The following is a 24,344-nucleotide window of genomic DNA, read 5'->3' on the forward strand; positions in this document are numbered from 1 at the left end:
TTTATTTATTCTGTGTATGAATTTGACAGATAGCGTCCCATATTGTACTCTATAACTAACAATTAAATTGGGGGGGGGGGGGAATCCTTCAAATTTGTTCTCCATTTTTATGGCATTCGGGCGTTTGGCGCGTGTGTTTAAATGTTTTTAAACAAGAGATGTTTGGTCTAAAGAAAGCCCAAACAAATAATGAATAAGGAGCAAATGCAATGAAACGTGATCATTCGTCATGTTGACACCAGCAGGGAGGTTTCAGGGCAATTGTCTCCAGTGCCAAGTTTGAAGCAGGCATGTGTCTTTACTTGCATCATCTTTAAATTAGGAGCCAGATGGAGGCCACTATTTAGTGAACATCTTCTTCCTACCAAATAGTTTCAGATTCCAGTTACGTGTTTGCTCTTCCCCTCAACAATATTTAGCACTAATCACCATTACCACATTGATTTCGGCTCCTCATCCTTTTGGCTGTGAATTTCCTGGAGTCTTTCATCCAGGCGCTCAGTTCCGACTTTAGCAGAGCAAACTTTACACTGCTGACTGACGGGTGACTTGACAGCTTGTCTGAAGCTATGCCGGCCTCACTTCACAGCGCACTGTTTGGAGGTGGAATGTAGCTTATATTAGTGGCAGAAATGCTCTGAAACTGATTGATCAGTTGTGACATGTGCCATACATTGTAATTTACGAGGGTCCACCCGAAATTCCCATTTATTTACAGTAATTACAAAGTGTACAGTGCAGGATTAACCACAATATGGTTCTTCTACTTGAGTCACACACTGACCATGTAGACATGCAGATGAGCGTGGAACTGACAATATTGTTTTAGTGCAAGCTACACTCTGTCCAACAATAGAATAATTTTTCTCTCCCAGTGACGTGATTTTCATAATAATGATAGCCAGCCAACTGCGTTGCATTAATTAGCCCAAGTAATGTAAAAATATTTTACCACGTTTGGGGTTAGTTTAGTTTTGTTTTGTTTTCCTTTTGAGAATGAACATTTTATCCCTGAGCTGGTAATACAAGTAATTCAAATTTAATTGGGAATGTTACACAGTGTCTGGGAATTTTGACATCTTGGAGGTCTGAAATTCAGAGGACACATACCCTGGATTTGCTTTGAAATGCAGCGAGCAACTTGAAATTTGTCCTCAGAGACAGATGACAAATCTTAGAATGGCTCCTCTGTTACTGCTCAAATGAATGCATACAAATTGGGTTGATGTAGTTGAGCGACAAATTTAAATCAAGACTTCATTCTGGTTGTTTTAGATTATATAACAAACTAAACTATAATTACAATAACATTTTGTTCAGCACATCCACAAAGGAAATGTGTGTTAGCTAGTTACTAAAGGGTCTCCAGAACGTCTTTGATTTTTGCAGTTAGCTGACAATCTTTCACATGCTGGTTAGATTAAAAATAAATTACTAAAACTAAAATGGCTCAAAATACTAACAGATGCTATTGGAAGCAAATGTCAAAGTAGATTAGCAAGTAAGAAAAACAGCACAGGGCTGTAAGATAATGAGTCTGAAAATGATTGTATTGATGAGTCTTAGTGATGTATGTTTGTCGAACTGGCATGACAATATTCCTCCAGATGCTTTGATAAAGGAGACGAGGTGATGAAATATTTGATTTCGGGATGACCTGTTTCCTCACAACAATGACAACGTTTTGTTTGATAACCTGAAGTAACCTAGATCGTGCCTGGCCAGTGCCAGGAGAGTGTCACATGTTGTGGTCTTGGTGAACTCCATTATCACAGTAAGATACTGTGTCACTAGGATGCCGCGCTGCAGCTGACCCCTCATTGCGTGTGGCCTGCAGCAATATGTACAGTCAGGAGTTTAACTCTCTTCTCTTATTGGACTTCAGGGAATCATCTTCTTCTCTAGGTGATAGGTTCTTCCTAATGAAATGGATGTGCTTATGTTGGCGCGTGTGCTTTTGAGCACGTGCCTGCGTTGAAATGTCACGCCAGGAAAAGGGGTTTCCTTTGGGCGTTGTGATATCTCCCACCAACCGCAGGCTGCTTACTAAGGGAATGTGAGGGGTGGAGCTGGAATTGTGGGTATAGGTGTATGGCAGGCCATGGGCGCCAAAGGGTCATTTCCTGTTTTTATCTTGGACTCTCACCACAGACCCACACATGCACATCCAATCAGGTCCATAAATATTGGGACATCGTCACAATTGTTATCTTTTAGGCTCTAAATACCACCACAATGGATTTGAAATGAAACAAACAAGATGCGCATTAACTGCAGACTTTAAGCTTTAATTTGAGGGTATTTACATCCAAATTAGGTTAACTGTGTCAGAATTAAAACAGTTTGTAAATATGCCTCCCACTTTTTAAGGGATAAAAGGTAATAGGACAATTTAACTTTCATTTGCATTACAATACAAGTAGTGCCATTAGTAAATTTATTGCGTCACTAGTGGTGTGCACTTTCTGTGGGCACTATAAAATTGGTTAAATTCAGAGCTAGATTTATGTAATAGAAATTAATTTCAGTAACAGCATATTCATATTAAAATGGATGCTGTAAAAGGGATACAATACCAAAGATGGGAAATGATGATTGAGAGAGGGAGCTATAAAGGGGGTGGGTCAGAGAAGAAGCAGGGACAATGTCAACAGTACAGCACAAAGCTATGTCAGCTGCAACCCATATCTAAGCTCAGAAGTCCAGAGAGGGAAAGCAGACGTAACACAGGAGTCTTGGCTAAAAGAGATTGTAGGACATAGAAATGCCTTGGAAATTTGATAGAAAGCTACAAAAGACAAAAATGGAACAATAATGGATTACTGCCCAGCAGTATTGTAAAATCTATTAGCCTTGATTTGTTTTCTCCTTGAGTCAATGTGACACAGGAGTGATCCATCTCTCAGCATTTGAAGCGGGTGAGTCAGATACTTAATCTTGATATTGATACTTCAAAACTCAGATGGTCATTGTGACTAATCACCGTGCTGTTCACTCAGTAGGGGACTGCAGACGCAAACAGATGAGTCAAAACTCAATTTCCCTTTCAACTGTGTCTCACTCATCATTCCAGCTAGAAAAATTGACTTTTGATACATTTAGCAATTCCAAGAATCCCATTCAAATAATAATAATCCTTCTTTTTATGTTGCTGTGCTGGAGGTAAGTGTAGCCTGGAGGTCATAAACTGCAGCAACTATAGGGTAGTGAAACACTGGTCGTAATGTTGCACTCTCTCTCCAGAGGTGTTGACAGCATGTCTGCATTTACCTACTTGTGGGGCTTTGTATGGAGGCATAAAGCTTTTATATGGATAAGAGACTTCCACTTTTAGCTGGGCTGGAGCCTATCCCAGCTAACTCTGGGTGAGAGGCTGGGTACACCCTAAACTGGTCACCAAACAATCGCAGGGCACATGTAAACAAACAAACATCTGCACTCACATTCACACATATGGGCAATTTAGAGTATTTAATCAACCTACAATGCAGGGTTTTGGAATGTGGGAGTTAACCGGAGTACTCAGAAAAAACCCACGCAGGGACGGGGAGAACATGCAAACACCACAGAAGGGAGGCCGGATTTGAACCCGGGTCCTCAGAACTGTGAGGCAGATGTAGCTGCAACCACCAGCAGAGTCGCTGATGATTTAGTTTGCTGCCTAAATTGGAAAAGAATGAAAGAAATATCAAGGTGCATCCACGAAGACCTTGGCTCAACTCTTCCGGCCAGCATTATTATGTACATTAGTTTTACATTACATCATTTTATAATTTATTCACATTTACTTTTTACTTTATTTTACTCTACTGTGCAGCCAGGTCAACATTGCAAATGAGATTCTATTTTCAATTGCCTTACCTGGATAAATTAAATAAATCTGCTCAAGAGAGAGATTCTAACCATCTCATGAGTGAATATTTAAACAATAATGATATTTTTTTTCCATAGTCAATTCAGGAAATTAAGTCAAATTACCTTCATTTGTGGGATCAATTTCAGTCTACCCCCCTTCGTTGTCAGTCATACCATATATGCTGTGTCTCTCTCCTCCCAGAAACTACCAAATTCAACCGAGTATCATTCACAGAACATAGTCGGAACTGTGAGGATTTTGTCCCGGTTCGTTGTGATGTGGGGTTGTTGCGGCGTTTCTTTTTCTTTTCCCCCCCCTGTTGTCGGCGCTTGTGTTGGTTTGGGGACTGGAGTGGGCGCTGAGGACATTCGGTGCGGGGGTGCGGCCGGCCGTTTGCCTTGTTTGCTATCTCTGTGTTTTCATGGATGTGTTTTGGTGGTTTCACTCACCCAGTTGACTGGAGGTTGGCTTCGCTGGGGCTCCGTGCGGTGTGGGCTGGGGCTCGTCGGGTGCTGCGCGTCGTGGGGGCCTCCTTTGCGCGGTATGGTCTTGTTGCGGTGGTTCGGTGCCCATGCCCCTCCCTTTGGGACTGATCGGGGCGCTTTGGTCAGGCTCGGGACTAACATGCATATGATATGGTGTTCATTCACTAATAGGTTTGATAGAAGCGCTCTAGACTTTAATTACTTGTGCTGGGATCACTAATAAGAATAATCAGCAGAAGGAGTATTTCAAACTCCCCTGTTGCACAGCAAAACTGTTCCAGCACAAAGCGATACAGATCCATCCACCATTCTGCAGGTCAATGCAGCTGAACAGGACGGGTTTAAAAAAAACAAAACAAAAAAAAACAGTTGAACTTGTAAAAATCTGCTCTTGCTTTGAATCCTGCTTTTAATTCCATGTTAACGCCTTCTATGTTTCCCAAGGCTACTCAAATACACAATGAAAGTTGTACCAACATAAACACTCGATCCCGATTTCCGGGGTTTCCCATTTTAAGAGGTTTTAAAGCTCAATTTCCAATGTGGAAGTTTTGCCTGTCCCAGTCAGGCTTTCATCTTAGCTGTAAATCCTTTGCGTGTGTTAAATGCACATTGATGAAAGTTTATGCATCAGCACTCCAAATTTCCACATCTGAAATTGGTTATGGATGCCCTTTGTAAGGCTTTCCTATGTCTGATATTTTATGGATGGAAAACATTCCATACAGACACCTCAGATTTTTTTCTTTCCAAGTTTACTACTTTTACTACTGCTTTTACGAGAGCCTGGCATTTGTGACAGGCGAAATAATACGAATGAGAATCATAAGTCTTTAATAGATTTTTTTTTACAATAATTTGTTAGATTAAACAAGTATAACTGTCACAATTGCAAGGTCTTATGTCTTGTCCTTGTTGTATTTTTGCTTTATCAACAAGGAAAAATCGACATTTAATCATGTGTTTATTCTCCATTCATGTGTGTGTGTGTGTGTGTGTGTAAGCACAGTGACGACCACTAAAAGATTTAACATGTTGGAAAGGTATTGATGAAAGTTGAGGACTGACATATTGCATACATACTCTGCTGCGTGCCCTGCTGCTGTCAGCACTCTTGGTTCCTTTCATATTTTATTGAGCATTATTGATGTATGAAGTGCTCTCTCAGGATTAGTGGGAGAGTGAGGGACAGTCACTTAGCTACTGTGAGACCCTTTATTGCGTCAATCCTGCTGCTGACTGGCAACTTAACGGCCTTTTCATAAGGACAGCGAAAAAAGTGGCACTATGTTTGAAAAGTTGCTTAAATATTATCATATTATATGATAATACGATCATATTATATGATAATATGATCATATTGATCATAATATGATCATATATTATTATCTGATCATTTGGACAAGTTACCATCATGTTGTATTCAACATAAAGTGCTTAAAGATGCTGCAGAACCTAACTCTTAGATACTGGATTAAATGATGCTTTGACCTCTGACCTTCATGGGAAGTCCCCAGATTTGACTGGCACCATTGTGCCAGTGACACACACACTTTCTGGGGCTTATGATGTGTAAGCATATCTCCTCTTTACAGTGCCTCAATTCAGTCTTGCATTACTTCAAGCTATTTAAAAAAACTGCCCTCCCCACATAGGGCTTACCCCTATTTGTGTTCCTATAACTGTCCTAGTAGAGCATTCCAGACATTACCCAGAAGCCTCTTATCCTCCATGTTGCACCTGTTGACCCCACACAAGCAATATTAATAGCTTCATGAATGTAGAGTACACTAGTCTTCGTTTTATGACATTTTGTAGAGCACAAGAAAATGGACAATTTGGACAAGAAAATTGATAATTTGTCATTTTGCAGCGTGCACTAACTTAATGCTATGTTTAAAGAACCTTTGGACTGTTGGACACCCAGCATCCTTTTAAGCTTGAGAGGCAGCTCAGATATTCTATTTACAGTGGGTACGGAAAGTATTCAGACCCCCTTAAAATGTTCCCTCTTTTTTTTATATTGCAGCCAATTGCAAAAATCATTTAAGTTCATGTTTTTTTCTACATTAATGTACACACAGCACCCCATATTGACAGAAAAAAAACTGAATTGTTAACATTTTTGCAGATTGATTAAAAAATAAAAACTGATATCACACAGCCATCCAGGTGTGAAAAACTTTTTTTGCATCATTCCCAAAAAGACTCATGGCTGTATTAGCTCAAAAGGGTGCTTCTACTAAATACTGAGCAAAGGGTCTAAATACTTATGGCTTTGTGATATTTCAGTTTTTCTTTATTAATCTGCAAAAATTTCAACAATTCAGTTTTTTTCTGTCAGTATGGGGTGCTGTGTGTACATTAATGAGAAAAAAAATGAACAAATGGCTGCAATATAACAGATTGAAAAATTTAAGGGGTTGTTCGTCCATATGTGCCCTGTGTCCTTTTAAGGAAGCTTAGTCCTGTTTGGGGAGTCGACGATATTCGTTACAGCTATTAAAGACTTACCTTTAATCAGGTTCTTCAAACTGAAACTGTTCAATCTAAGGGTCGTATTACTGTTTTCAGCAGTTCAAAGCAAAACATCTAAATGCGCAATGCCACAAACCTTTGTTACTTGATGTGGTCTATGTGTTCATGACAACACCACACAGCAGGAAATTACTTTTTTTTTTTTTTCTTTTTTTTTTTTTTTTAAATGAATCAAACAAAATGAAACTGCTATTAAAGAAATCTCTGCAGGATTGGTAACATTCAGTATATCCACCCTCCTCTTTTTCTAGTAGTTTGGTATTGGCATATTTTTATTTTTTTATTTTTATTTTTAATTTTTTTTGGGTAAGGTGGGTTACTGTGCCTCTCTGTTAAAACCAGCAGTGCTTGTTTATTTCCATGTAGGCTGGAAGGAAGCCAACAAGACCTCAAAGAAAAGTTGTCTGTGAAACAGACAGACAGTAAAATGGCTTCGGATCTGACGTTAAAAGCAAATCCCGGATATTAAGCATGTAAGCGTGTGACATTGGCAAAGGAGGAGACCACTGTGTTTTAGTGTCTGCTAATGTTTGCACAAGGGAACAAAATATTAATACTTTTAGTTTTACATATGTTATGGTTATATAGTTCTAGAACTGTATACTTGTGAAAAAAATACTGTATTATACCTTTAGGGGTACAATGGCTTGTGACTCGGTTGGTACCCCCAAATACACTACATTGTTGTATTTTATTTTATTTTTTTAATGCCACCTGCCATTTTGCCTCCTTAAAAGTTACGGTCACACTGGAGTCTTAATACCCCTTTTGGGTTTGTATGTGTATATTGAAACTCAAGAGACATAAATTAACCCCTACTTTACCCTTATATCCTGGTGACACTTGGAGGACATGGCTCCCAGACCAACAGCTGAAAAGGTTTTCAGCTGTCTCATCTACTGGCTTCCCTTATCTGATTGCAAAGAGGAAACAATTGAAAGAGGCACAGCAATTAGGGTGGTTACATAGTGTGGCAGAGAGGCGGGTGGAGTAAGGAAAGGGTGGATTTCCGATCCTTGGTACCTTCCTGGAAGATGCACGTAGGCACAACATTGGCAAAGACAACTCTGAAATCACCACAAACTCTCGCAAAGTGTTGGATTTGTAGTCTTGTCACAGTACTGTATTGTGTGTGATAGTTTCGGTGTCAGTAAGTTTGTAGATGACACAACATGCTATCTTTCTGTTGTTGCTGCCTTTTGTGCTGATTTAAAAAAAAAAAAAAAAAAAAAAAAAAAAAAAAAAAAAGATTCCTCTCTGTTTTTTTAAATGGTTCCCTTTGTTTCTCATATCTAGAAATGATCTCTAACTGGATAGAAAAGATAATACTGACTTGACGAATGAATGAATGATTGAGTTGTCCAAACCAAATCCTCACTCCAATTGTCCTGGCCCATGTGGGAAAGCCACTAGCTGAGTAGATTTTCATGAAATCCTCAGGCTTCCAGCATAAACTCCTGAGCCGAATGTGTGCTTTCAGAATGAGCACAGGAATGCATTGCATGTAAATGTACTTTGAAATAATGTCAGTTCCTCCGCTGTCAGCTCTGGTCATTTCTCCTGCTTACCACTGAGATCTGTACCAAAATAGTTTGGTGATGTCATGCCTCAGGACTTTGTGTACACCCACTCCCGTCTCATTTTGTATGTTTACATTCTTCTGCTCAATGGTGAAGCTTGTCTTTTGTCAATCACATCATCACCATCATACATTTAAGTAATTTATGAACACTTAAAAAGAAAACAAAACAAAATTCATGCATCTTATTTGTGGTCGCCATGTATGCTCTATTAACATTACTGATCTTAATACAATATGACCTCTGACCAAAGTAGTGTTAAACTAATGTAGTTTCCCTAGTGCCCCGAATCAGTAGCGGTGGGTGGGGCATGGGTCTCCCTGAGAGAATGAGTTCTCAATGTCTAAGGTGATTTAGCTTGGAGTCAATTCCTTTGTAAGGGGATCAAGAATTGAGGCTTGGTCCATTAGTCATGGGACAGACGAGCTGACACAAGGAAGGGAATTTTGGGGAGGGCATGTCTGGGGCACCCGCATCCAGTGAGCATTGCTCGCATTATTCCAGGTAAACACATTTGGATGTTTTGGCTTTGTGACAAATTAATGAGTATGAGTACGTTTTCCTCTTTTCCCCTGTCTTCTTTTTATTTGCCAATACAATAGCAGGTTGAACAAACGTGTGACCCAGTGCCATGAAGGCAAGTGTGCAGGTACATAAATATGCAGTTGTTGATTTCTCATCTGCTTACATCTATCCATCATTTGTAGATTTTGCACACCTAAATTCATGCAATTTAGTTATGCCGGCCATGTGCAGCGCCTCTAGAACAGTGATTCCAACCTTCATGGAGCCAAGGCACATATTTTACAATTGAAAAATCTCACGGCACACCAACAAACAAAAATGTCACAAAAAGTGAATACATCAATTACTGTATGTATGTACTTCCTGCCATCTAATAGAAGACCATTTATTTGTTCTGTCTGTCACTATGCCTTACTGGCATAAATAGATAAACAAAGATACATAATTTCTTCTAAATAATTTTTTGGAGCAATTAAGTAAAATTTTATAATTTCCCACGGCACACATGAACAGCGGTCATGGACACTGGTCGAGAATCACTGCTCTAGAAAGTATTCACAGCACTTCACTTTGCCCAAATTTTATTTGAAGCCTTATTCCAACACTGATTAAAATTTCCTAAAAATTCCACACATAACACTCTATAATGAAAATGTATTAAAAAATAATAAAAAACCCTAACAAAAATGCAGGTAAATAAATATTCAAGACTTTGCCATGAAGAACAAACTTGAGCTCAGGTGCATCCTGTTTCCACTTATTGTCCTACAGATGATTCCACAGTTGAATTTGTGTCCGCCTGCGGTAAAGATAAATAGCTGATTGGACATTGAAAAGGCTCACACCTGTATCATTATAAGGTCTGACCGTGTTAGAGCACAAACCAAGCATGAAGTCAGATGAATTGTTTGTAGGCCTCAGAGGCATCATTGACTCGAAGCAGAGGTCTTCGCAAGGCATAAAAAATATTATGCAGCTTTATGGTCCCAATCAGCACAATGCCCTCCATCATCTGTATATTTTTGGAACCAGCAGGACTCTTCAAGAGCTGGCTTCCCGTCGAAACTGAGCGAGTCAGGGAGGTGACGGGAACCCGGTTGTCACTCTGTCAGAGCACCAGTGTTCCTCTTTGGAAAAAGGGGAACCTTTCAAAATGACAACCGGACCTATAGAAATCCGCTAATCAGGCCTGTATGGTAGAGTGGCGAGACGGAAGCTAATCCGTAGTAAAAAGCACATGGCAGCTTGGCTGGAGGGAGTTTGCCTAAAGGCTCCTGAAGGACTCAGACAATGGGAGACCAAATTCTCTCACTCCCCAGCCAACCTGATGGCTGCAAAAATGGATGTGCCATGCTTGTGGTATCATATTAAAACATACTTAAGGTTGTAATTTGTGCTGAAGGTGCATCAAAAAAGTGAAATTGTGTATTTTTTTATTTATTTTATTTTTTTTGGGGGGGGGGGGTGGATTAACGTATTCCATTTTGGAATAAGGAAAAAAATTAAGCACTGTGTATTTTTTCCAGATGCACAGTATGCTGCATTAATACAACTGATATTCACACACTTGAGATGGCCATCATTTCTACCTTGCAGAAATTGACTCTAGTTCCATGAAACTCTGGAGCTAATAAGAATCTAACTTTACAGTAGAGAGGATTATGGTCACCTGTTATGACGGGCATTAATGATTCCTTCTTTACGTAGGTTACGCAAGTTATTGTTATTAAATCAACATTACCCCTACTGGTTCCAGCCAATTTTTGACAAGCATATTTTTCATGTTTCCAATCAGGAGTCAAGGCACAACCAGGAGCTTTTGATGTACTCTACTGTACATATCATTGTTTTTACTTCTAAAAGTATGATGTGACGGATGTTGGAGAGAGGAAACAAAATCATCCAGGCACTCAGTTGCAGAAACACACGCGCACACACGAACGCACACTCGTCAGTGCTGCTCCCTCCTCCTCCACTGACCTACTTCCAGGCACAAGTGACCAGAGTTAGTGGGTTGAATGAGAAGTGGCAGCAGTATCTCCCTTTAAAGCTCGCTCCCTCTTTCCATCACCTTTCTGACATCACTGTCTGTCTCTCTCGCTATGCTTGGCTGCATTCCAGACCAAGACTCAGAGTTGCCGGCAGGCTTGTCTCTGTTTCAGGGCTCATAGTGTGTGAGTTTGCAAAATGCGCTCACATCTGAGACTCTTAAGTCGGTGTGTGATTTTTGAATGTGTGAAAATTTGACTGTATGGCTGTAGGCGCACCATGCAACATGAGCAAGGAGTTCATCAAAGTGCTTCTGTGGTTTTCCACAGGAGTTTTGTGTGCATGTGTGTTTGCAGAATTTGATGTCTGTCATGACGAGCAGCAGAGAATTTGACGGCTCCAAATACCTTTATTTATTTTTTTTTTTTTTTGAGCGGCCAAGGCTGAGTCATTAAAATGTCCTTGAAGTTCTACATTATTTAATACGCTATCATATTGATTACACTGTTTGGTAATCTGGGGATTGTAATTAACTTTAAATATAGTATAACCACTAACGTTGTACACAATGGTTTTCAGTGTGCTTGGTCGACCTGATTTGTTCAGAGGTGGAAACAATTTTTACAATTATAAATAACGGAAATAATCTTTTCTGTGGTGAAACTATCTTAAAACCTTTACTGTCCATTTTTAAGTAACATTTTGTACAACAAATTGTTTTGATTGGCGTATAGACAATGTTTTGTTTTAACATTTTACCTCTCTCTGTCGAAACATTGTTTCTAATTTCGAAGCTGCAATGCAAAGAATATTATAGGCCTTGATTGACCTCAAACGTTTTACTTAACATTATTGGTCACAAAAACATTTGTGAATATGAATCCACTTATATCCACTAATCTTCTTCTGTTATTCTTCTTGTCATACCAACCCTTGTTGGTTGGCTTGTCCTTCCTTTTGTGCTATCTTTATTGTAATGATTTCAAAAAATTTTACGTGCATTATTTTTTTATTTTTTTATTTTTTTTTATTATACACATTAATGATTCTGTCCTCTGCATTGAACCCATCACAGGAGTGAGTTTTCGAGTTTTTGATGCCTTGCTCAGTGGTACCGCAGCCTTAGAGTGAGCCATGTCCCCATGGTGGCAGGCACCATTCTTAACCTCTTAGCCCATCTGCCAAGGTTTCATGGCTAGCGTCTCACGTATTGTCATGCATAAAGTCTGTGTGACCCAAGAGCAACCTAAGAGGCCTATTTTTCCCAAGATTTGTGATTTTTGCTATTCGCCTGCACATCTGCTCAGCATTTCTCAGCAGAATCACAAGGTGCCCGTCATGGTTTGGGAGCACATGTTTTAATTTAGTTCTGGTTTATACCAACCTTTTCAATGCCATTGAGTTTACCGTATCATGAGGTGTGCTCCATGACAGTCGCTGTTTCTGCCAAGAATGAGTTTTCTTTTTACTCATTGGGCCAACTAGCTTATTTTAATATTTTCTCCTTGTTCTTGTCCTTGCGCCAAGCTCTAAAGGTTTTCCTTATTCACATTTTTTAAGTGAGTAGTAGGAATGAGGAAGGGAATACAGGTTAAAAATGCTTGGAGAGGATATAAAAGGTGGTGAGTGTAAACTGAGAGATTTTACTTGTGGAGGGGTAGGGGCTTTAGAGGGAAATCACTTCATTCCTCCTGAAAGAGAGGAATAATGGAAGATGAGCGGGAGGCCAATGGAGATGAAATGGTACCCTAAGATGTCACATAGAAAAATATGTGAACCCTTTGGACTTACCTGGATTTCTGCATATATTGGTCATATAATTTGGTCTGATCTTCATCTAAGTCGCAACAATAGACAACCACAATTTCTTGAGTGCTCTGCGAGTATGAGATGTGGATGAAATTTTAAGTGCCTTGGTTTACCTAACTGTGGTGTCTCGGTCTGAACACTAGGGACACCATGTAAAACGAGTATGTAGATAAAAGATTTGGATAAGAGACGAAGAAGTACCCGTGTGGATAAATGGCTGTAAATAAAGTGAATAAAAAAGAAATACAAGACTGCTTCTGATGAATACCACACAACCCTCTGAAACAGGTGCCCCAGCCAGCGATAACCAACCCTTACTTGGCTCGTGCGTTGATGAAAAACGCACCTAGCTGCAACAACTAATGTGAATTGCAGGATAGCTTGCACCTCCACTCCCTGCAGCTGGGTCAGCCTATCACTTCGGCTGCCAGTAAATTAGCGTATTTGCGGTAGCAGGGCAGTGGTGGACTCTCCCACTCAGCGTAAGCATATAACTAAGCGAGGGAAAGAGACTACAGGATTCTTCAATAGCAGTGAGGGAAATCTAAAATAACAATCTAAACGATAGAGGATTATATTGCACGGTAGACATTTTTGTATTGCACTTAGACATTTATCCTTATGTTTCACACAGCTAAAGTAGTATGCGTAAACTAATACCACACAAACATTTTTATGTTTTTATTGGACCCACCATTCACAGGGTGAAATAAGTGTGTGAACCTGCACGGTAATGATTCCTCCAAGAGTTAGTCAGGAGTCAACCAACCTGGAGTTCAGTCAATGGGGTGAGATTGGAGGTGTTGGTTAAAGCTGCCCTGCACTATAAAACACACACACACACACAACACACACCAGTTTTGAGTTTTCTGTTCTCAAAAAGCGTTCCCCATAAAAAAAGCTCTCAGAATACCTACAATTCAGAATTGTTAACTTGCGTGAAATCTGGAGAGAGTCTTAAAAGTATCTCTAAAGGCTTTGATATTCATCAGTACATGTTAAGACAAACTGTCAGTGAATGGAGAAAGTTCAGCATTGTTGCCACTGTAAAGATGACTTAAAACTGTAATCTGTGATTTCTGGCGCCTCCTAACGCTGGAATTCAGCATTACAACAAAGCCTTAGTCGCTTCGATTTGAAGTAGGCTAAATGTTTGTCTGGCCGCCTCCTCCTCCTTCCAACCCCATATGCTTTCACGGTTCTCTATGGCTCAGTCGACTTGCGCCCTGTTCATATATGGTCCTGCCCATTCTTAGGTAAAATACATCATTGCTGCTATGCCATTTTAGAGTGCCACCAAGTGATCTAGCACGGGAATGTATAGGATAGTCACTAAATAATAATGAAAAATATAGCAAGATGTGTCAGAAGCTGATAGGCTTGATAGGCTTAATCAACATTCTGTCATGTACTCTTGTAGTGGCTTGGGTGAAAATGACCTTTTTTTGGTAACAAAAAATAGTTGTGGATTCTAGCTTTGAAGAGCACAGCAGAGAATGCTCAATGAGTTGAAGAAAAATCCTAGAGTGTCCGTTAAATCTCTGGCGCACCTATGTTGAAAAATCTACAAAGTGTAAAACATTATAAACAAGAATGGACATCATTGGAGGGCACTGGAGAGGAAGCCACTTCTGTCCCAAAAAACCCCTAAAAAAATACATTGCCACAGGTTTGAACAAAGTTTGTTTAAAACAACGACCTAGGTTTTCCACAGCGCTACTGGCAATCTGTGGACAGGTGAAACCAAAGTTGGGTTGTGTGGAAGGAACACACAGTGTCCTGTCGGGAGGCAAAAAAGGCACATCACACCACCATCAAAATATTTTTTTTGCGGAAATCCAAGTAATTCCAAAGAGTTTACAAACTTTATTGCAACTGTATGTCAGTGCATCTGGTCACTTGGTGCCCTTGGATGACTATTCCACTGGACAATGACAAAGGCATCAGTGTGTATGCTTCCTTAGATCTCATTGTACATTGTAACAGCATATTATATTCCCGTTTATGTATGTAGGCTGTTGTATATACCGTCTACTGTGTATATACTGTGTTCGTCCCCGGCCTACTTTGCCCGGGCTGAAAACAGGACGAGTGTTGAGTGGGACTGACTGCACATGGGGCTCAGTGGGCGAGTGAAAACAAACAGACGCGCAGACGCACAAGATTTGGTGACAACCCCATACACCCTTACAAAGGTGAATGTAAAAAAATTTAAGTGGTATCGGTTGGTATGTTTTTTCTGTTAACAAGGGGGCACTTTTTTATTGTTGTAGGCTGCTTGTAAAAAAAACACTCCTGGGATTTTTTTTTCATGGTTTACATGCAGTATATTCCGTAATTAAAGAATATGTGGACAACCAAGTACTTTGTAAAGTTGGAACTACGATCCAACCAAAGTCAGCACTTTCTTAAGTTAAAATAATGGTCATTGTTGTTTGTTGGCCTAATGATCTTCGATGTCCACTTTTTTTTACACACGTCCGATACAAGGAAGCAGATAAAGCAAATGAGCAATGTTAAAAGGCCACATTTCAAATATGGGTTTTTCTTTTCCCTTGATTTCCCCATGAAACTAATGTTGAAGGCCTAGCGTGTTGATAAAAATTTTACCACCCAGCTATTTTTAGTCACCGAAATGAGGACGCCGCCGCTCAGCGAATATGAGAGAGAGAGAGAGAGAGAGAGAGAGAGAGAGAGAGAGAGAGAGAGAGAGAGAGAGAAATAGCGAGGAGTCGTGCTCAGTAAACGTGAAGATAGTGCTTTCTTGTTTAGATTCAAGTAACAGGAATAATCTAGAAACAAAAACAGATATAAGTGAAACTTGAGCACAAACATTAGAAAATACATCAAATGTGAGCTTAATAATTTTTTTTTTTTTTGTGGGTTCAAACTGTACGGACAACCTCCTTTCAGTTTGTAGTTATAACTGCCAAATAGAACCTCTTGGCCAAACATTTCTGCTAGATTTACTTTTAATAGCAATAGCATTACGTAAGAGGCTGGAAGTCCTTTCAGTCACAAATGTGGTAAACTCTTGCAAGTTGTGAAATGCAGTGGGTGTAACATGTTGTTGTGCGTGTGATTTCTTAAGGGCCATAATATAGTGTACACTTTGCATTATTCCTTTATACAGTGGCCACCCATATCCTTTCTATAGCATTGAGGAAATCCTCTCGGGTTAATGTGTTCTATTCATTGTTTGACTCCTAGTGTAGTGTTTTCAGTCACGACTGTACACGCGCACACTCACACACACTGTCTGCTCTATTGAAAAGTGAAAGGGCACTGGTAGGGCAGCTCCGTGTCCGAACAACGACTCACAGACACACTGGCGAGGCACGATTGTACCTCACAGACAAGAGCAATCTTTGTTGAATTCTAACTGAAAAGAGACTCATATCATCCACGGTTCTTGCTCTTTGTTGTCACTATGCACCGATCTTTGCCATGTTTCTAGATAAACTGAAGGGAATGAAACATATTTGGAAGGCTGGAGTTATCTTGCACTTTGCTAGTTCGATTTAAATCAGAATCAGAATCATCTTTATTTTGCCAAGTATGTCCAAAAAACATACAAAGAATTGGTCTCCGGTAGTTAGAGCCACTCCAGTACGACAACAGTCAGTCAATTGACAGAGAATACTTTTGAGACATAAACACATTGAGAAAAACAATAAAAGGTTGCTAGTAATCAGGTAATGCCGGTACATTTATTTTTTTTGTGACAATTGTGCAAAAGATGCATACTCCTCTAGCAATTAGAGCAGTTTGAATGACTAATATAGCAATAGACCGGTGCAATGACCATTGTGCAAAGGGTGCTGAGACTTCAAGGAATGTATGCAGTTTTAAGTGAGTAGTAGTGCGGTAATCTGGGACAATGCCGATTGTGCAAATGTTGCAGATACTCCTCAGTCAGTGTGCAAGTGGTGCAGATGCTACTCTGGCATGAGTGGCGAGTATTGGTCAACAACAACAGTTTTGCACAAATAGTGCAGCGTGGCTAGACTACCACAGTGAGTAATGTATAATTGGCCTGAGAGAAATGTGACAACAAACTCAAGACAAAGAATTGGCGGCATGTTGCAATGGAATTGTAAGTTAGCTGTTTAAGAAGTTGATGGCAAGAGGGAAGAGGTTGTTAGAATGTCTGCTGGTTTTAGTTTGCATTGTTCGGTAGCGCCTAGCTGAGGGAAGGAGCTAGAAGAGCTGGTGACCAGGATGTGGAGGGTCCAAGAGTATTTTGCACGCTCTTGTCTTAGTTCTGGCAGCGTGCAAGTCCTCAAGGGTGGGTAGGGGGGTACCGACAATCTTTTCAGCAGTTTTGATTGTCTGTTGCAGTCGGAGTTTGCCCTTTTTTGTAGCAGCACCAAACGAGACTGTGATGGAAGAACACAGGACTGATTCGATGACCGCTGTACAGAACTGCCTCAACAGCTCCTGTGGCAGGCCGTGCTTCCCCGGAAGCCGCAGGAAGTACATCCTCTGGTGGGCCTTTTTCAGGACGGAGTTGATGCTGATCGCCCTCTTCAGGTCCTGAGAGACTGTAATTCCCAGAAACTTGAAGGTCTCGACGGTTGACACAAGGCAGTTGGAGAGGGTGAGGGGCAGCTCTGGCGAAGGATGCCTCCTGAAGTCCACGATCATCTCGACAGTCTTGAGCGTGTCAGCTCTAGGTTGTGTCAGCCGCTCCACTTCCTGTTACTATGCAGACTTGTCACCGTCCTTAATGAGGCCGATGACAGTGGTGTCATCTGCAAACTTCAGGAGTTTGACAGCCAGGTGCGTTGAGATGCAGTTTTTTGTGTAGAGAGAGAAGAGTAGTGGAGAGAGGACACATCTTTGGGGTGCCCCAGTGCTGATGCTGCGTGTGGATGAGGTGGCCTCACCTGCTGTGTCCTGCCCGTCAGAAAGCTGTAAATCCACTGGCAGATGGCAGGCGAGACGCTGAGCTGGAGAAGCTTGGAGGAAAGGAGTTCAGGGATGAGGGTGTTGAACGCAGAGCTGAAGTCCATGAACAGGATCCTCGCGTAGGTCCCCGCGCTGTCGAGGTGTTCTAGGATGAAGTGCAGCCCCGTGTTGACTGCATCATCCGCAGACCTGTTTGCTCGGTAGGCAAACTGCAGTTGGAAGGTTTCTCCTTTAATCTTTGGTTGAGTCTGTGGTTAAAGTGAGGCCTTTATACACAAAACCTGATCACTTTTTGCTATCATTTTGTTGTTTGATTTATTTTCTTTTGATGGGTAGGTTTATGCGTGAAATGCCAAACAAAGACAAATAGTTTGCTCTGAGAATTTTTGAGAATGTGAAAATGCAAAATGCCTGAACACTGTATTTTGCATGCCAGGACAGTAGTCAGTGATGTCAATTCCTAAAGAAAGATTTTACCCATAGCACACACACCTTATCTTGCCAGGTCTAATCTGAAATTGTTTTGAATGCTCTATGTCATGTACTGGTATGTATGGGTTTATAATGATCGGTGTGAGTAAATAATGTGAATCTGTTTGACGCTGTAGTGCTGCAGTAACTGCAGTACTGTATGTATGTACACAATGGTGGAGAGGCTCAAAATGAGCAAAGAACAAATGATACAACAGTATCCACCATTGTTGTTTTGGCTGTAACATACTATACTCATGTATGATCAAAACTGGAAACTTAACATACCATACATGTGACTGTCCCCACTTCACACACTTCTGTTTTCAGAATTTATATGGAACCCTTCACCCTGGTAGCCATTTCAAGATGTTTTTGTATACAGAATCCAAAACTACCAAAATGACACATTTGTTAAATTAAGCTAACCTAGTCCCTGAATTGGCAAAACAGGTTTGGTCTTCTTGTGCTATGTCATGAATTGCCTTAGCTCTAATTTTTGTAGGACCTGTTTTGAATGATCTCTCTCGTCTTTCTTTCAGATCATGCCCCCTAGATAGCAGTCTTGTCCTCGTCATTACCCCCCTGGTCCCTTCCTAAATATTTTGGCTCTGAGTCCACCACTGCCACGTGTGTTACCGAAGCCACCATGCCCCCAAGGAAGAGGACAAGGGCGGGCCTGGGGTTCCTGTGCTGCTTCGGCAGCAGTGAACCGCCAGAGATTAACCTAAAGGACAGTGTGCCCTTGCAGCTACTGGAATTCAGTGCCCCCATGCCACCCGCCGAAGAGCTGCATGCTCGGTTCTCCGAGCTGGTGGTAAGTGTCTAGCTACATATTTCAGTACTTTAACATGATGATAATCACCCTTAATAGTTTTGGAGTGGATATAACACTGATTTCCAAGATGTACTGGATGTCGAGTTAGTAAGTAAGTATTGATGTAACAAGTGAGCTATAATTAGGACATTATCAACATTGTTTTTCAATGTTGAGCAGCATGTTGCTCATTATCCTTTTCAAACTGGCTTGGGAAGTAAAAATAATCAAGTCTAGGGCAGCGTGGTCTTGATGGTTGGATGAAGCTACATCACATTACCCCATTGCACAAATCCAAAAGCTCATCCTCTCTTCTATATACCACGCAGCCAGCATCGCCAACATCCCATCCTGAGTCCATATGAAGTTTTTTGATGTACAACGACTTGCCAGCATTAATGGGTGTGCTCAGGGATCAGGACATAGCTGAATGTGTTGAAGTCTGCTGTTGATTTTCGCGCCTATGCAAACTGGTTTGGGGGAAAGAAGGCTTTACTCTTTCTTTCTTTGAGTCTCTGTTCTACCTACTTTCATCTTAGCGCTTCATTTATTTTCCCACTTCCACTATCCCCGTTTCCAGATGTTTTCAGCATCCTGGCAACGGGAGTGCTTCTGGCACTCTCAAGTCTTTGTCTTAGAATGCTAAACTTAATCACCAACAGGATATATTACTGCAGCTGTCCAGATCAATTCAGGACAAGCTGAGGAGAGAGAAATTCCTTTTACATAACAAAATAATTCAAAATAACTGATTCTTCCAAACAGTGATTCTCTGTGGAAGTGTCTGCATTGCTGCATTTTTAGATGTTCAGGTTATTCCTTTGTCTTACATCTGTTCATCCATCCATCCATTTTGTGAGCCGCTTCTCCTCTTGCGGGCGTCCTGGAGCCTATCCCAGCTATCATCTGGCAGGAGGCGGGGTACACCCTGAACTGGTTGCCAGCCAATCGCAGGGCACATAGAAACAAACAACCATTCGCACTCACATTCACACCTACGGGCAATTTAGAGTCGTCAATTAACCTAGCATGCATGTTTTTGGGATGTGGGAGGAAACCGGAGTGCCCGGAGAAAACCCACGCAGGCACGGGGAGAACATGCAAACTCCACACAGGCGTGGCCGGGGATTGAACCCCAGTCCTCAGAACTGTGAGGCAGACGCTCTAACCTGTCGCCCACCGTGCCGCTCTATCTGTTCATCCATACTCTAAATATTTGTGAAAGACAGTAACATTTGACAGAGAGAGAGAGGTATTGCTGGCATGTTCAGTCTATGGGAGCACGTTCTCAAGTCACAAGGACTTTGGGATCTGCTGCTTATTTTGGAGTAAATTTCATATATTCAGCTTCTGTTGATGAGCCTGACATACTGTAGATGCCTGAGAGGAAAAGCCATCAAAACAGCTGGATCCTTCCTTGATTTCAGAACCTCTTGCAACTTTTTGACCCGTGAGCAAAAGAAGATTTGGCCTCCTCCCATCTCATTGGATCAAGTCTCTTCCACATATTGTGAATAGATTATTCTTGAGATGGTTGGATGGGTACTTTGTTTTTCACAAGCTCAGATGTTAATTGTTCAGGTCATGTCCCTGTTTTGCTTTTGAGAAACATCACAGCATTGGATGTAGCAGTTAAAGGTTCTGATTTTTTATGCAAGAGAGATGTGAGGGTGGAAAAGTTATGTTCCTGTTAGATGATCACTCACTGTGACAGCTTGATTCATGTTTGCTTTGACTGGATGACCAAAACACAAAATGTTTCTCCCTGACAATGGTAATCTTGCCAAATAATTGGCCTTCCCATCTGCTTTTTTTATCCAGCTGTCTCCAACATGCTGACATATTTGACTACTTGTCTAACAACCTGTACAGCCAGAATATAGATTGACTTGTCACATGGTTTTGACAATAATATTTGTAACACAAGAAACGTGCTATGCAACATGGGGCGAAATTAAGACCCATAACAGCATGTTTCCTTGGCAACAGCAGAAGGGGATTATTGCTATGAAAGACTCTTGAGGAGGTGAATAAGACTGAATTGGAGCCTCTGGAGTGGGAGCGACAGATCTGGGCCAACTGTGGGAGTAAACCACCTCCACAGTTCTCGCATCTATAACTGCATCTTCCACTGGGTCCAGGGACAGCACAATGCATGCTCAGCTCACATTACCAGTGCAAAGAGAGGGCTGGAGTTGTCCTGTCAAAATAATAATCTATAAAGCACCAATGAAAAAAATGACATTTCACTATCATAATAAAATAGGAAGACATTGCATTGAGCGTGTTTTGTGTTTTTGTCCTGTTCGGCTGTTAGGTCAAGCAGAATGGAGGCTCTGTATCCCTTTTATGCCAGAACATATTTACTGTGTCACAGTGGAGTTTTTAAACTGCCGCTGTGGTTTCTTAGTATTATAAAATTTAAATAACGTCCCACACCCAGGGCGGTCCGCCGGCCCCACCGAGGCGCCACGACGCCACCGGGAGGACCCCGCACGGACCGAATGTCACCCTCCTCCCCGATTCACAATCCTGGTGACCCCAATTAATATCTTCCCAGTGAAAAATCATCATCATCCTTCGTCCACACACACACACACAAATGGAGATATATCAAAGTCAGGACTCTGAACACGTATTAGTTCTCCAGATAATTGAGCATTTTTATGGCTCTCTAATAAATATTCCGAGTTCCATACCAGGTCCACTATCAAGCTCTCAAGCTAAATTCAAAACACTAGGCCACTGCTGCTACCTACACACTATAATCATTTCAGACTGACTGACAGAATAATCCAAATCAGGAGGCACTTGAGAAATGTTCACTTTTCCACTCAACTCTTGAGATGGAATAGTAAAGAAACTGTAATTATGCAATTTATTCATTTTCTAGTCAATACAACCTCTACCACGCGCACACACGCATGGACACACACACACACACACACACACACACACACACACACACATTCATTCATTCACAAACTCATGGCCGAGGCTCAAGGACACTTCAACATGGGTCTTCAAATTATCTGATGATCCTCCTCCTGTGCCCCTCATTCTCTTTCAACCATATTGACTGAGGCCATGAGTGAGGTTTGAGAGGTCTTAAACAATCACAGGCATATCAGCAACAATAATTCACCTCAAATATTATTTCTATTTTACCTGTAGCATATCATAATTAAACCAGGGCATTTTCTTACTGTTGGCATTTTGGTAAGCTAAAATAGTATTATAATTTGCCGAAATGACAACCAAGTGTAAGGTTATTAGGAACAGCTACGCTGGCATTAACAAGTTGCAGCTGATGGCAATGAAGACACTAGGTTTACTGTGGAAAGGTTGGCATATAATTAAATTGCCATTTCTTTTGAGAGACCCTGCATGTAAATACAGACATGCAAATCACACCAGAGTAGCAGATGTTTAATTTGTGGACGTCCAGGGTGACAATGTACTTTGACATGGAACTAAGCAGCAGCTTGATGAACCTCTAAAGTTGAGCACAATTTGGAATTCAACCAATACTTTTCAGGAAAAAAATAAATAAAAATGTGAGCAGAAGAAAGAGAGGAAAATATAGACCAGACCAATATTTAACAAATATCCTCCATCATCTGCCTGCCATCACTTGTGTGGCCATATAGAATATAGAATATAATTAGCCTTGAAACATTCATTTTTAATCTGCTATGGCTTTACGGTGCATTGTACAGCATCACTATTTTGCTGAATTCATGACAGTTAAATATTGGTTTTAGTCGTTTATATGGTGAAAGTAATTTTATTCCTCCTTTTTATCTCCTTTGTTACAGCAGCGTATAATGCATGAGTCTTGATTAATCCAGCATCATCAAAGTACTCCCTATCATGAAGCCAATGACCCCAAAGTACACCTATCCACATCTCAGCCACGAGTCCCCATTTGCTCTCCGGACTTTACCTCACTTTTTAAAATATTGTCCCAGTATTCATTATTATTCAGCACATTTGAGAAGCCCATTGGTCTTGTGAAACAGGAAATTGAATGATAAGGCCTGTCTGTCAGTCTGCTGCACTCATGACCACCGTGACACCCATTTTATTTTGTAATATTACTCGGTAGGCTGTTGAAAATATGAAAGTATGTTCTCAATAGCCTAAGGTATTTATTTTCCCCTTTTGAGCAGCAGGTGTAACAATATTAGCTTTGGTTTATAATAATTCCCAACTGGAGTGTGTTGGCAAAGATGTACAGGGGCACATCTAGAGAAGGTTCAGCATAGCCAAGGTGCAAAGTTATTTGGTTTTGTTTGGAATTTAGAATACGAGAGGACTGCAAGGGAAAAGGTCGTGTGATGCAGATCTGCTATTAGAGCATGTTGTGGACATAGAAGAAAAGGTTCGAATGTTGCATAATGGGGTAAAAAAAATATTTTGGCTGTTTTGACATAATTCCTTCATTCACCCAATTTCCACATCACCTACGTTCTCTTAATTCAGATGAAGTCCAACACAACTTGTGTGTGTGTGTCCTCTACTAATAGCATTCTGTAATGGCAGTGTCAACAAAGTGATCGCTTTCAACGACATTAAAATGTAACATTTAAATTTGTCATCTTTGTCCATTTTTTCACAGAGAAATACACAGAAAAACTTGACAGTGAGGTAACAATTTTGTGTGTTAAAGGGACTAATAACTCACTGAAAAATATGATTTGTGTTTTGAAGATGCATAAGCCATTGCAGCTTGCCCTGCTGCTTCCCTTCTGTTTTCCTCCTCTTGCTACTCTGCAATTTAAACCACTCAGTCATTTAAGTGTTATGTAAAACCCTTAAGTAAACATAAACATCCCCTAAACTGTAGAATCCTGCATTCCGCAGATACTTGAATCCTGGTTTTCATTGCATACACCCTCCTCTCACGTGCAGTATGTCTCTTCCATATCGGATGTTAAATTGAGAGGCCTAAGACATAGTGTCGGGCAGAGTGAAGTAGCTGAGAGATCAACTGTTGGGCTCACCTCCCATATGGTTCAAATCCAAGGGTCTTATTCTCATGGATTTCCCCAGAAGCTCCCAGTATCAGGTCTTCTAAATAACTGCAGCTTGGACAGCAGGGCTTTGACCCGGCAAAGAGGCGACAGGCCAGAGACAAGCTGACTTCTCAGACTAGATTTCTTAGCCGGAGGACGTGGGGAGTGGATTTGGTTTCAATTCAAATCAGTAAATATTAGGGGGAGGGAGGACCTGTGCTTTTACCCTTTATTGTGGAGGGTACAGACCCTGAGGGGACTAGCTCAGGGTTTGAGTCACAGTGAGTCAGTGAAATGATGCCATTGAGATGAAGAATGCTTGGACCTGTGATTCTAAAGCTCCTT

General features: G+C 40.9%; 1 protein-coding gene across 3 annotated transcripts in view; it reads left to right on the plus strand.

Moving 5' to 3' along the window:
* Positions 1–24,344, plus strand: part of daam2 (dishevelled associated activator of morphogenesis 2) — a 108,523-nt gene that overhangs the window by 26,049 nt on the left and 58,130 nt on the right. For 2 of the 3 annotated variants that reach the window (XM_061695957.1, XM_061695959.1), the window contains exon 2: positions 18,707–18,981. In XM_061695957.1, coding sequence (XP_061551941.1) covers positions 18,814–18,981 — 168 coding nt within the window. In that variant the 5' untranslated portion in view covers positions 18,707–18,813. Of the gene's footprint in view, positions 1–2,645; positions 2,919–18,706; positions 18,982–24,344 lie in introns of those variants that run through there. The other variant, XM_061695958.1, reaches the window with a different exon arrangement.

This window comes from Phycodurus eques, chromosome 14 (genome assembly GCF_024500275.1).
Source record: "Phycodurus eques isolate BA_2022a chromosome 14, UOR_Pequ_1.1, whole genome shotgun sequence".
Taxonomy (NCBI): domain Eukaryota; kingdom Metazoa; phylum Chordata; class Actinopteri; order Syngnathiformes; family Syngnathidae; genus Phycodurus; species Phycodurus eques.